Below are 15,047 nucleotides of genomic sequence, written 5' to 3'. Positions count from 1 at the left end.
CTCAGCTCAGGTCTTGATCTCGGGGTTTTGAGTTCAACCCTGCATTGGGCTCTGCACTGGGTGTGGAGCCTACTTAAAAAAAAAAAAAAAAAAGGAAAGGTAAAAGATTAGACTATCAGAACTAAGACCAAGGACCAAGAAGTTGATAAAAAAAACCACCAGATGAATTTTTATTTTTAAAAGAACAGACCTCACAAAAAATGAAATACAGTATATAAAAATTATAATCAGAAACTTAGAAAGGCATTACATAACTGATTAGACATGGCTGACAAAAAAATGAGTGAACTCGAAAGTATCTCCACAATTCCTCATTATGCACACAGAGACAAAGAGATGAAAATTATTAGAGGTTAAAAGATGAGGATAGAATAAAAAGTGCTAAGTTACATCTAAGTAGAGTTGCAAATGGAGAAAAAGAATAGAGGAAACACATCTAAAAAAAAAGTCTGAGATTTCCCAAAATTAATGAAAGATTAATTTGAAAGCCCCAACAAAGACAAAGAGAAGCACTGCGGGGGGAAAAAAAAAGTGCCTACAGAGACTAAGTGAGGACTTCTCAAAATAAGGAAGTGAGATTAAAACAAATCAAAAACTATTACTAGTAGACCCATATTAAAGGACATTCTTAAAGATTTCCTTTAGGAAGAATGAAAATGATCTCAGAATGAATAAATGTCATGTTAAAAAAGTGGTAAATATGAAGGTAAACTTAATCACTGACTATATAAAATAACGGTATTCAAAAATGACTGGTTGTGGGGTTAAAATCTGAAATACTGTACATAACAGCACAAAAATCAGGAGAGGACTGATTAAAGTTAAAGCATTTTAAGTCCTCACATTGTTTAGGAAAGTAAAGATAATGATTAACTTTAGAATACGTGAAATATTCATGCTAAATTTCTAGAGAAGCTACTATAAAACAGAAGCAGAATCTTCATTCTGACCTTATAAAAAGAATGAGAAAAAGTCTTGATCAAGAAAATGTAGACTGCTTCTGTCACTCACATTATTGGATGTGTTTTTTCTCCCCTGGAAAACATACTCTCTGTGTGTGTGCATTATTTTCAATTTTGGATAAAATGGCAAAGTAACTGATAGGCAAACACTTTTTTCCTTTTCATGGCATACAAAATACAATTTGATCTTTTCATTAGTCCAAACTGAAATGTTCAACATTGTTGGACTTTTCTATTTTCCAGGTCAAATTATGGCATCTTGTGTATCTACCAAATTACGGACAGATTTTCTTTAAATTACATTTAATATTTCATAGTGTTCACAAAGATGCAAAATTAAACTTCCTCACAGAATCACCCCAAAGACAAACCATCTTTATTCTGTACACTTGATATTATGTATCATGCTCCCATTACCTTTACAATACTATTAAAATAATTGTATCATAGAATTTTAGAAGAAAATAACCAATCCTACAACTTTTACTAACACGTTACATTAGTAGACTACTACTGGGGCAGGGAGTGGTTAAATGTAGTATGAAAACTGTTTTCTTGGGATCTGTAACTCACAGTATACCAAGAAAGAGCCATTACCATTTACACCTGGGTCCACTGGACCTTTTGCACTTTTGTATTTTTGAAGTCATTTGACAAATTATTTGCACAAGTATAAGGGATAATAATAAAAAAAAATTATCAGAATTCTTAAAAGCAGCAACAGACCCAAATTTTTATTCCATATGCTCCTGGTTTTAAAACAAACCATGTTCTCTGAACAGAACTGCTAATCAACTTTTATGCATGAACCTGGAACATTTCTATCTCATAAATGCTGATTGCAGATTTCAAATATATCTCTAATGAGTTCTACCTTATCATTACTTCTGGTTCTTCTTTTTGCACTTGAACTGTCAAAACACAATGCTTACAAAATTTTTAAAAACATTTGATGGATTGGGGCGGCTGGGTGGCTCAGTGGTTAAGCGTCTGCCTTCCAGCTCAGGTCATGATCCCAGAGTCCTGGGATCAAGCCTGCATCAGGCTCTCTGCTCAGCTTCTCTCTCTCCCTCTCCCTCTCCCCGCTTGTGTGCTCTTGTGTGCACTCTCTCTCTGTCAAATAAATAGGAAAAAAAAAAACCACACAAAAAACATCTGATGGTTTTAAGAGACAGTCATCTTCTTTGCTCCATAATTGCAAAACATTTTCAATTTTAAGTTTGGAATGGTCAATATAATCAATCTTTTCCTTTCTACACCATCGATTTCCTCCCAATTATCTTTGAATACATACCTGCCTTCAGCATCTGTCCACTAATGAATTATATGAAGTAAATTTTGGTGCACAAGCATCACAAAAGAGGAAAGAATGCTGCCAGATATACTTTGAGCAAATTGAGATGTTCAAGATCTTGTCATGGAGTATTATTACATAATGAAGTCATTCCTATTGATTGAGTGGATAAACACACCACATTTACTTTCTTATCCTTTGAAAAACTTTATCTTTCACTCACTGATTCCTCAGTTAAAAAAAAAAATTCAGTTAGGACACTGTATCTGAAGATTTTTAGTCTGAGATTTTGCTTTTACAATCAATTTCACTACCATCATTAGTCTAGAGCAATGCTGTTATTTACATTGTTTTTTATCTAATAATTGTCAAACATCTTCCCGTGTTTTCTTCTTTACCAATATGGACAGAGTATGGACAATTTGGAATCCTCAACTTTGCTGAAGGAAAAAACTAAAAGCTAATTATAAAGGCAGTGTCTCTACTTTTTTTCATACCATCTTCAAAGATGCAAAAACTGGGCGACTGGGTGGCTTAGTTGGTTAAGCATCTGCCTTCAGCTCAGGTCATGATCCTGGAGTCCCAGGATTGAGCCTAGCACCAGGCTTCCCGCTTGGTGGGGAGTCTGCTTCTCCCTCTGCCGCTCAACCTGCTCGTGCTCTCTCTCTCGAATAAATAAAATCTTAAAAAAAAAAAAAAAAAAGATGCAAAAATTTGGGCAATGCAATATCTTCCAATTATCTCACTATTATACCACCCTTCTAGGTGATTCCAACATTCCTCCATTTTCCTATTGTATTAGTCTTTTTTTTCTTTTTTAAAGATTTTATTTGACAGGGAGAGAGACAGCGAGAGAAGGAATACAAGCTAGGGGGAATGGGAGAGGGAGAAGAAGCAGGCTTCCCACCAAGCAGGGAGCCCGACGCGGGGCTCAATCCCAGGACCCTGGGATCATGACCTGAGCCGAAGGCAGATGCTTAACGAAGACAGATGCTTAACGACTGAGCCACCCAGGCGCCTGTATCAGTCTTTTTTAGAGTGGCTGGCAGTAAGCGACAAGAGGAAATAATTCCTAGGAAGATGAAATAGCAAAATGTTTCAAGATAGGAAAAAATAAAATCCCTATGGTAAATTTTAGACTTATAAAAAGGATCCAATGGATCCATATAGTAATTGCAAGATAAAATGAATTTTATTCCACTTTTAAAACTAAGCAGATTTTCTTTGGAAGACCTCTGAGGAAGAAAAAGTCATGAAATGTCAATCCTTTTAACTATTTGTAAATAAAAGTACTCAAAAAAAAAAAAAAAACCCAGAAAACAAAAAAAATCACACACCAAAAAACTCACAAGCGTTTGGGTACAATAAAAGCTGATAAATACCATAAGTTGATTAAACCAAAGTGCCCTATAACTTTCTGAACTCAAGAAAAATTTCTCCAGGAAAGACAGGAACACTCACACTAAGTGAGATGAAAAACAAAACTAAAAATGGCCTCCTGACACTTAAGGTCAGTTTTTATTGTCAAATGTTTTACAACCTTACTAGGAGTATTTTCAGAAGTATTTTGATTTCATAAATGTGGATAAGGAATTATAAATGTGTAAAATAAGATCCTGAAATTCTTAAAGCTAGGATAACCAGACATTCTGAAAGTAATGGACAGCCAGTGAATATTTTAAGCGGAAGAGTGTTGTGCTGAATTTACATTTTATGATGAGCATTCTGTTTATAGTAAAAAAAAATGGTTTGGGGTGGGTAGGAGTGAGAGAAGCTACAAAGCCATCTTCACAAATCACAGCATTCTTTGCCCTCAACTATATGATTATTGTTTAAAAGGCTTTTGTAGGTGGTGCCTGGGTGGCTCAGTCGTTGAGCGTCTGCCTTCAGCTCGGGTCATGATCCCGGGGTCCTGGGATCGAGCCTCACATCGGGCTCCCTGCTCGGCGGGAAGTCTGCTTCTCCCTCTCCCACTCCCCCTGCTTGTGTTTCCTCTCTCACTGTGTCTCTGTCAAATAAATAAACAAAATCTTAAAAAAAAAAAAAAAGGCTTTTGTAGGGGCGCCTGGGTGGCTCAGTCGTTAAGCATCTGTCTGCCTTCGGCTCAGGTCATGATCCCAGGGTCCTGGGATCGAGCCCCACACTGGGCTCCCTGCTGGGCAGGAAGCCTGCTTCTCCCTCTCCAACTCCCCCAGCTTGTGTTCCCTCTCTCACTGTGTCTGTCAAATAAATAAATAAAATCTTAAAAAAAAAATAAAAGGCTTTTGTATTATTTTTCCTATCAAAAAAGTAAGCCCCCACCTGGGTGGCTCAGTCTGTTAAGCGTCTGCCTTTGGCTCAGGTTATGATCCCAGGGAGGGAGCCCCATGTCAGGTTTCCTGATCATCAGGGAGCCTGCTTTCTTCCTCTCCCACTGCTGCTCCCCCTGCTTATGCTCTTTCCAATAAATAAAATCTTAAAAAATAAAATAAAATGCTTTAAAAAATAAAATGATCTTCTCTCAATTTTCAGAGTGAAAGACCATGAAGCGTACCTCAAACTCCATAGTCAGAATCCTCCAATTCCCCATTTTAGTATTTCATTAAAATTCAGGTATGATCATTATCATGGCATGGTTATTTGCAGGTATATCTGTCCCCACTCCCATCTCACAGAAGCGTAAACTCCTGAGTGTAGGGACTGCACATATTGTAGATGCTCATTAAATACCATGTGTTACTCCCTAAAAGTGTATTTTATCATACATATTTATATGAGAAGACTTATATTAAAACAAAAAGCCCAATGTAATCTTTATTTCACAAATTTGTCCTCTACAAGCATGAATTAAAGAGCTGTACTGCACACAGCTTTCACACAACACTCAGAAATGCTATACTCCAAACAGTGACCCTAATTATGAGGGAAGAGTGCCAAGGACAATTTATGACTGAGCACAGTAGGTGCACTCCATACCTTTAATCATGTATCTAAGTAATTCTAACATACTCTGTCAATTACTACTACACTTACAAGCCCAAGGCTTTGTCTTCCGGCTAACCTGATGGTGTACTTCTGAAAAATAATTTGGCTGGTTTTACAAATATCTCTATTTAAACAGCTATACATTATAATCCAACCGCTCATAAGCATAATTCTATCTCTGGAATCTCTCTTCCAAGATTTTATTTATTTATCTGACAGAGACAGACACAGAAAGAGGGAACACAAGCAGGGGGAATGGCAGAGGGAGAAGCAGGCCTCCCAGGGAGCCCGATGTGGGGCTCGATCCCAGGACCCTGGGATCATGACCTGAGCCTATGGCAGATGCTTAACAACTGAGACACCCAGGCGCCCCTGGGATCTCTATTTTAATCCAGTGATCTATTTGTCTATCCCTGTACAATACCACATGCTCCTGTTGAACAAAGTTTGGGTATGTGATAACACAAGACCTTCCTTGTCGTATCTTACAAGTCTTTTGGACAAGTCTTACTTTTGGACAAATACTATCTTCATTACCAACATTAGAATCTCTTATGATCCAGTTATCCCAAAAAAACCTGTTGCGATTTTTATTGGAATTACATTAAATCTACAGATTACTTAGAAAATTGATAACTTGATGGTATTGATTTTTTTCACTCCACAAACCCAGCCCATCCTCATTTATTTATGTCTTCTTTTATGGGCTTTATATCCTAATGTATTTTTTTCTTAAGCGTTCTGCATATCTCATTAGTTTTATTTCTACTTAATAGGTTTTGTGGCTATATAAAAACAAGATTTAATTTGAAATTTTATTAACTCAGTATTGCTGAAACAGTAATGTTAGCAATTTTTGCAGGATCTTAGATCCAGAAAATTTGCTGAATGCTTATTATTTCTCTTATTTTTGTCTGCTGCTTGCAAATAAAAAACTTCCTTCCTTCCCCATTAAACTGACATGGAAATTGAGACCTATCAATTGATATTCAAGTACCTACTTTTAAAACATTTTACCTTGAGATTAGAAAGTTCTCTATATAAAGTATATGAAAGACATCAACTAAGGAATTCCTTTAAAATCCTTACAGTATTATTCAAATACCTATACTTTATAGAAAACTAACATTGGTAAAATGCCTCCTGAAAAATCAGGTACTAGGGAAGAAGGTTTTATATATAATCTTTACCTGAAGGAAGGTTAATCAAGGGAAGTCTCAGAAAAATGAAATGATTTGGCCAAGTGACTGATCAAATAGAGCTGGGATTCAAATCTAACAAGCTCCAAATCTATGCTCTTCCCCTGACAGTATATTGTAAAGCCGTTTACAAAAGCATAAACATTACACCTTAAACATTCTATATGAGAATATTTTGGCTCACAACTACTCTTAAGGCTATTAATAACATAGACAGGAAATATCATCAATGTAACAGCAGCAATCCTTTTAGAACATTTTCATTATTTCAAACTCATTCATGCAATATGAATCCCAAGATCTGATTCAACAATGAAAGCTGATATAACTGGCAGTTGCAGAACTTCTTTTTTGTAGAGCCAGTAAATTTCCATCACCATGATTGGTTTCAACAACCTGTTCACCTGGTTTTTCACCTTCTCAGTTAGTGATTACTCCTTTTCTACCTTACTAGTGTTACTCTTAATTCTTTCCTCAAGACATAGTTTTAACACTACATTCCAAATAAGTAAAAAAGGAAGAGAAGGAGAAAAAAGGAAAATTCACCAGCTAATCATCCTACCCAAGTCATTTATTTCAGTGAAGTGAAGAGATAATTATCCTTTAGGAACAGACATACTAAAGATATCTCAAGAATCAGTGGATGAGATGCCTTCCTAGCAGATGCTTAAACTAATGTCCGGCAAACGGCCACGATCCACTTAAAATATTTACCATTTAACAATACTTGCTAAGACTCTAAGAATATGGGGGTAATTATTTTGCATCTTTATACAATCTCTACCCTAAAGCCTTTGAATTCAATAAATACTAGATATAAGAAGGGTTAAAAAAAAATTTGCCAAATGATTTTTTCAAATAGCTAACTTTATTGAAGTTATTCAATGATACACTAAGTTATATATAGGACAAAGAAAATTAGTTTAATTAAGCACAATCTAAAGATTTAGGTTATCCAGGTAACAGACAAGAAGCTTGATTAGATAGATGACAAGAAATTGATATGTCCAAGGCTTTTCTAAGCAACAATTAAAGGGAAACTGGCTGTTTAAAACTCAAAAAAATGTTTATGTCCTATTAACAGTGGAATATAATGGATTACTTTATATTACATATACATATATTTGTGTATGCCACAAATTCCTTTCTACAAGTAAATACCTATGAGAACTTCTGTATCACCTCCAATGAAGGAGTGAAAAAAAAATGATTTTGAGCCTATGAAACTATCAGAAAGCTTTTTTTCTACTGAGGATTATCTTTCCCCACATTCTCTGCTACCCCACGTTGAAATACTTTTTCCCAAGTTTACAAAATTAGATTTATCCGTAAGCCTATCTTCTCAAACAAAAAAGGTAACTCTAACTAAAGTAGGTTACCTACCCAACCAAGTCCCCTTTCTGCTGCGAAGCCATCCTATTTTTTCACTATACTTGAGATCTGCTCCGTCCTGTGCCCCACAAATTAATTCTACCACAAAAACACACACATAAACACATACAAATACTTTAAAAATATTTTGATTTCCTCATTTCCAAGGGGAAAAAGCACATGAAAGGTCAGAAAGTGAAAAGATTGCATTTGCTAGAGTGGTAAATGGGCATAGTAGGTTTATTTACTTGACTTAAAAATATACAAAAAGGAAGAAAAATATTCAGTAGCTGATGGAACATGCAGCACAAAGACTAAGTAAATGCTTATCACAAAAATATTTAATATGCATTATACAAATGAAAAACTTAGTTTATCTAGAGGTTAGCAGTTAGAAGTAGCAGAATTTATAGCTTTACATAGCTATAACCAAGAAAACTAAGAACCAGAATGCAATGAAGATTTAGGTTAGTTTCAGTTATCTGTATTCAACGACAGGTGTAGCAACCACTCTTATCAATCCACTTGTAAATGCTTAAAATTTCCCCAAGTTTGCATCCTTTAAATTAAACAAAACCCACAAACAACAGCAACAAAAAACTTGCAAAGTAAGCCTTGGTCTTCCTAAAAGTTACATTATAGAGATTTCTAGACAGAAGAAAAATAAGCATCATCACAGCATTCTTTGCATATCCTTTTATTATTGCTACTTATCTTCCTTGAGCCAAAGTATTAGCATTATTAGTCCTGATTTCTTCCCATTAAAAGCAAATAACTTTCCATGTACTGTATCTATACAAAAGGACAGAGCATATTAACGATTTTGCTATACATACCTATGCATAAATAAGTATAGTCCAAAGACTAGTCTTTCCTCATTAGACATACACATAAACAAGCAATTTAGGAATTTGGATGACTGTTACAGTTTACTGAAACTTGAGGAGATTCAAAGCCAAAGAAGAAATTAGATACAGAAATTCTGTACTAGTTTTCTATACTAGAATAAATTACATACATGCAACTATTTTGTCAAAAAAATTAAGTATCTTTAAGTTGGCATTTCCTCCCCCATTTTTGTCTGTAGAAATGCACTAGAAAAAATACTTCAAAACTGCCAAAGAACCCACTATATTTTAAGTAAAAAATCCTAAAATTTATCACTCTGCCCACAGTAACAACAAAAAATACTGTGTGAAACAAGTCACATTTTTAATGGTTAAATACAGCTTTGTCTAGAACACATAGTACTTGGTAGCACAGGATTTATAGCACAGATGCTGATTAGCTATCTTGTTTCCCAGAAAAAGAAAATGGCTTGATTTTTTTTCTCTCCCCACAAAAATTACTGGCTCTAAAAGGTTTTATCAAAGTAACTGCCACTTTGTTAGTTTAATTATCATGACTTATAAACAAAGAATTTAATATCTGAAAAGCCCCAAGATTCTGCCCCAATAATTTGTCATCTCAGTCCTTTTTCTGGAATATGTCTCAAGATAAAACATGTAAAAAATGCCACATGCATTCAAGACATTTAAAACAATTATAAAAATTTAATACCAATTTTGTAAATATATTGCACACACATTTTAACAGCTCTTAAAATCAATGGGGTCTTAAGCATTGTATATCTTAATTGGCAGCAATTTTTTTTAATGATACATAAAATAACGTCACTCTTTACAAATAAATGGCATCTCAGAAATCCATGAAATACGGCAACTTTCTCAGAATTACAGGTTTTTACCCAAGAAGATAGCCCAATACCTCATTTTACAGATGAGGAAAATGAAAGCCCAAATAAGTATGTCCCCAACGTCATAAAAACAAGAGCAAAAACGACAGGGAAGCCAGGTCTTCTGATTCCCAGTGATGATGCCCTTTCCATTACACAACCCAACGCTTGAAGTTAATGAGATGAAAAAATTACCTGGGTTTAACCAAATAGTTAACACACAGATACCTAATATAATCTCCCTCTCTATAAAAAGCTTGTCACTTAGGAACCCTGTAGGTTTATGCTCTGAATCTGAAGAGAATGTCTCTGACTCAAAAGCAACAACGACCACAAAAAAAAAAAAAAAATCTAACGTGTTTTTCTCTTTTGATAAGATGTATAATGAGCTACAAATTAGAGCTTCCCTTAACGTGGAGATTTCATAGGATGCATCACAGTAAATCAGTATAATCTCACTTGCACCTCCCCCCACCCCCACGCCCCAGGAGAAAGACCCGCCAAGGGGAATTATTACCGCCCCCATCACCCCCAGCCTAAACTCCATGGTTAGAACAAGGCCGAGGATTCATTTATCAGTACTAGAAACTTCGCACATCTTTTCCAGTCTACAAACTACAAATTCACAGGTGGTTGGTATGTTTACATCTCTCCCCGAAGGAAAAACTAAAGGAACCCAATGAATGTAGTGACACCCGCAGTTTGTTTCGCAGGACTCGAGCGGAGGGGCAGGAGGAGCCGAAGGAGAAGTACCCGAGAAAACGACACGTTATCTGGGCTCTGGGGGCCGCAGCACCGGGCGGAGACGGGCGCACGGGAGGCGTCGCGGAAGAGGCCGGGGGGCAGCGCGCTCCGGCACTCCCCTTCGCCCACCCTCTCCATTCCCCAAGTGGGAGGGCGATTAGAGGTGGGGACTGGACAGGCGGGGCGGAGACTGGGGGGAGATCCGAGCCTCGGCCGCGGCTCCCTCCCTCAGCCGGCCGGGCGGGGGTGGCGGCTGGGCTCCGAGGCCGCGGGAGGCCATTTTGGCTGCGGGGCCGCCGAAAGCCCGGGCGGCCCTCCACGTCCCAACACCGCGGCCGTCCCTCGCTCCCGCCCCCAGCGGGGGCCGCTGCCTGCCGCGGGGCCGGGCCGGGCCGGGCGGGGCGGGAGAGGCCGCGGGGCCCGGCCCGCCTCGGGCCGAGGCTCGGGGCCGCCGGGCGGGGGCCGGCGCGGGGGCGTCGTGTCGACGGGATCCGGGCGGAAGAGCGAGCACGGGGAAAGAAGGGAGAGGGCGGGGAGCCGTTACCTATACTGGGCCGCAGCCGCCGCCGCCGCCGCCCCGCTGTGGGTGAATCCAAAGTAGTTGCCGGTCGCCATTTTGGCATCTTCCCCCAGCCGGCTGGGCACTGCGGCGGGCATGGAGAGTCGGGTCCCATGGCGGGAGGAGAGGTGCGATGGGGCAGAGACGCCGAGGGAGGGAAAGGGAGAGAGAGAGGAGCTGTGAGAAGTCGCCCTCGCCGGGCCCGGACCGGGGCCGCGGCCGCGCCGCCTCCCCCCTCCCGCCTCGCACTCCCTCACTCACTCGCACGCCCCGGTGGCGGCCGCCGCCTCCTCCCCGGAGCCAGCCCCAACCCCCGCGCCTCCCCGCGGCCCCGCGTCGGGGAAGGGGCCGGGCAGGGACCTCGGCGGGGTACATTATACTCACCATAGGTGAAAGAAACTACAGGGCATATGGGAATCATGGGCTCGGGCTGCTGCTGCTGAACTCTGAACTCTCACCCACTGCCTCCCTCCTCTGCCCCGCTCCTCCTCAGCGGAGAACAGACCGCCGCCTCCCGTCGCACTGCGCAGGCGCCCCCCGCGCTCGGCACCCTGGGAGCTGTAGTCCCGGCCGCCTTCGCGGCTCCGGCTGGCGCGTGCCGGGCCTCGGCCGAGGCGGGTCTGGACGCCTTCAACGTGGTAGTGACAAGGAGCCACAACAGGGGCTATAGAGGAGAGTGCCAGGAGCGCCTCGCCCTGCTTGGGGGGATCAGGGAGAATGACCAGAGAGAGTGACGTCTGTTAGCCTTCTCTTACTTTTCACTCTCTCATTTTTGCGTGGTGCAATGTTCTCTACCTTTCAGTCCTTCTCGCTCGTGCACTTTTAAATTAGAATATGAGCTGGACTAATTTGCATGCTTCCTTATTTGCCTCATTCCTGCTTCTTGTTTCTAGTCTCATAATTGGGGAGGGAAAGACAGGGGAAGAGAGAAAAAGAATGCTAGTCTGTTGGGCTGGAAGCACACCCCCAAACACCCCTCCCCAACACCCTCTCCCCCACCTGCACCCACTCCTCGAGTCCTTCAACGTGTGTTGAGCAACCCCCCACCCCCACCCCCTGGCAGTGTCAGGCTAGGTCCTGGAGATACATCAGCGAAGAAAATGAAGTCCCTTGCACACATGGAATTTACCTTCTGGGGAGGGAGAAGGAGGGTGTCAGGTAATGACCAAATAGTATAGGAGCTGGTGATTGCAGCTTTAAGAGTAAAGCCTAGGAAAGATAGGAGCGAGGTGCTGTTTTATGTAGAGTGTGGATACAGCAATCACCTGAGCTGAGACTTAAAGGAAGTGAGGGAATAGCCTGGTCGATACCTGGAGGAAGGACAGCAAATCGAGGGTCCTAAAGCCAGAGTGCTCAAGAGCAGCAAGGAAGTTAGTTGTGGCTGGAGTTGAGTGGTAAGGAGATAGGATCTTCAGAAAGGTCCCTGGTAAGGAGGCCAGATCTTTCATGGTAAGGACGCAAGAATACTCTCCCTCATGCAAGCATTTCTTTCTTCCCTCTGCTTTCTTGCTCTTCTCTCTTTACTTTCCCAGTTCATTTCCAACCACTCTCTTTCCTCTTACAGTCCAGTCCCTCTTCTTGTTGACTGCTTCCTTCCACCTTACCTCCCATCAATGCATAAGTGCTCCATTTCACCTCCTCCTCATCTCCATGCCCATGCCCCCATACCCTCTGCTACTGGCCTCTCCTCAATGTTTATTTACTTATTTATTTAAAAAAAATAATCTAACCATTTTTTTAAAAAAGTTTATTTAAGTAATCTCTCCATCCAATGTGGGGCTTGAACCCATGACCCCAAGATCAAGAACCACATGCTCCTCCAACTGAGCCAGCCAGGTGCCCCTCCTAATATTTAACATGAGCATTAAAAAGAAATGCAAAGGGGGGTGCCTGGGTGGCTCAGTCGGTTGGGCAACTGCCTTCGGCTTGGGTCATGATCCTGGAGTCCCGGGATCGGGTCCCACATCGGGCTCCCTGCTCAGCGGGGAGTCTGCTTCTCCCTCTGACCCTCTTCCCTCTCGTGCTCTCTGTCTCTCATTCTCTCTCTCTCAAATAAATAAATAAAATCTAAAAAAAAAAAAAGAAATGCAAAGGGTGAATCAGAACTCACTCATGAAGTTTAGGGCTTTATCCCACCTTCTTATGCCACAGCAGAAACAATACCTCAATTCTTACTTGTGCCAACCTGGCTCCCCCACACCTCCTACAAAGGTACGAGTTCTAAGAACCTGTCTGATTTATCCTCTTACTCATTTCAAAAAAGAGAAAGTGTAGAACATTGGGGGGAAAAATCAATGTCATTGTTTTTGACAATACTGATGGGTTTTTTGTTTTTTTTTTGTTGTTTTTTAAGATTTTATTTATTTATTTGACAGAGAGAGACACAGCAAGAGAGGGAACACAAGCAGGGGGAGTGGGAGAGGGAGAAGCAGGCTTCCCGCGGAGCGGGGCTCGATCCCAGGACCCTGGGATCATGACGTGAGCCGAAGGCAGACACTTAAAAACTGAGCCACCCAGGGGCCCCAGTACTGATGTTTCTCTAGGCAAACGTTATTTGCAGTCCAAGTGTGTTGCTAGGAAAAAGTATCTCCTACACATAGGCTATTAGAACCACATTTTAAAGGTAATTTGTCTTGAACTTCATGGAGCAATAAAGCTTTTAAAGCACTGACTGTAACTGCTTTGATAAACTTGTACTATTAGCTACTAGGCTACTTGAATAAAACTGGAGGAGAAAAGACAGGTGTTAATCACCTGCCTAAGAAGATTATTTTTAGGCCAGTTTCATGCTTGGCTGCTTGGCAGGCCTTTAGAGAATGGAAGAGGGCTGCCGGCACACCTCAGTGAGCAAGCAGGTAACTAGAAAGAGGAAGGTGTGCCTCTTCTCTTTGGTAACTGTTCCTAGAGTTCAGAGTAGGTGTGGCAGTAGTGAAAATTGTTTACAACAGTGTACTCTTCAAAGAGGGAATCTGTAGGAAGGGCCCAACTTACCTTTGGCATAGGTTTATTTAAGGAAGGAGTTTGGGGTGGGCTTGGAATTAAGAAGCCTTGGGTCCTTTTCCTGGGTATTTAGTAGTGGAATGGCCTGAATGCATTATCTAATCTTTCTCAACCTGTATGACAAGAATTATAATAACATCTCCCTCACAGGACTATGGTGGGGGTTAAATGAGGTAGCATTTCTATAAAACAATGCCAAGCACAGGGTATTTATGTAAAAAGAACTAGGCGAATCCTTTCAAAATCCACCTTCTAGTAAGTGAATGCACTGTGCAAGTCACTCACCTAAAACCAAAAAGTAGGTGGCTCTGCCCTAGGAGGCTTTATGTCCCAGAGTGTACCCAGTCTAGCCAACATGGTAATATGTAGTCCTCTAGACCAAAAACAGGTGGGAGACTTGACTGGAGGAAGCCAATTACAACATCCGTTATCCTTCATGTCCAGAAATGGTTGGCATTGGAATACAAAAAATTACACTTAGCAGTCATTCTCCACACTTCAGCTAGAGTGATGGGTTCAAAATGCAAGTCTGATGAAACTCTTCTGTGCTTCCTCTCACTCTTAGGACAAAGCAAAAGTCACATGGCTTACAGAGTCCTGTGCAGTCAGGCCTACCAGCCTTTTCCAGCATCTTCCTCCTTCTAACCTTCATTCCAGCCACCTTGGCCTCTTATTTACCATGCTCCCTCCCACCACAGGGCTTTGCAAGTTCTGCCTGACTAGAATGTTCTTCCTTCCTCTCTTCACCTACTTAACCCTCATGCTTCAAGATTTCCACTCAGTCAATTGCTCCTCAGCCTTCCCTGACCCCTTGATCCATCAGACCCTTATTATGCTCTCAGAGCCCCAGGCATTTCTGTTAATAATGATTAACATTATTTCTGCCATCAAAGTACAGCTTGATGAAGGCAGGGTGCCAATATCGGGTGCCTGGTGATAGGCACCCAGTAAGTACTTACTGAATAAATGAACCAGGTAGTGCGCAACTTAATCTTTGATGATTCAGAAGGCAGTTTCAGGAACCTGTAATGCCTCAGGGTCATCATTAAGAACTTCAATTAGCATCTGAGGGCAAATGAGAAAACGTTAATTAGCAGACCCATTAACCACAAGGTGGAGCTAGCCTGAGAAGGCCTGTCCCTAAGCTCACCCCAAATATATCTAGTCACCTTTAGTCACACCTTTGAGTCGAGATCTGGTATCCTGAAAGTCCTTGTTA

The 15,047-nt window shown here is 41.0% G+C and overlaps 1 protein-coding gene across 3 annotated transcripts in view; it reads right to left on the bottom strand.

Moving 5' to 3' along the window:
* ZFR (zinc finger RNA binding protein) overlaps positions 1-11,332 on the bottom strand; it is an 80,632-nt gene extending 69,300 nt beyond the window's left edge. For all 3 annotated transcript variants that reach the window (XM_028097956.1, XM_028097957.1, XM_028097958.1), the window contains exons 1-2: positions 11,213-11,332; positions 10,814-10,913 (exon numbers count right to left, since the gene is read on the bottom strand). In XM_028097956.1, coding sequence (XP_027953757.1) covers positions 10,814-10,913; positions 11,213-11,249 — 137 coding nt within the window. In that variant the 5' untranslated portion in view covers positions 11,250-11,332. The remainder of the gene's footprint in view (positions 1-10,813; positions 10,914-11,212) is intronic.
* Positions 11,333-15,047: the final 3,715 nt, after the last annotated feature.

Source organism: Eumetopias jubatus, unplaced genomic scaffold (assembly GCF_037043125.1).
Source record: "Eumetopias jubatus isolate StellerSeaLion01/CBP00866 unplaced genomic scaffold, mEumJub1_p1.0 scaffold_5, whole genome shotgun sequence".
NCBI lineage: Eukaryota > Metazoa > Chordata > Mammalia > Carnivora > Otariidae > Eumetopias > Eumetopias jubatus.
Note: the sequence above shows the minus strand (reverse complement) of the source record. Positions and strands in the feature narration are given on the sequence as shown.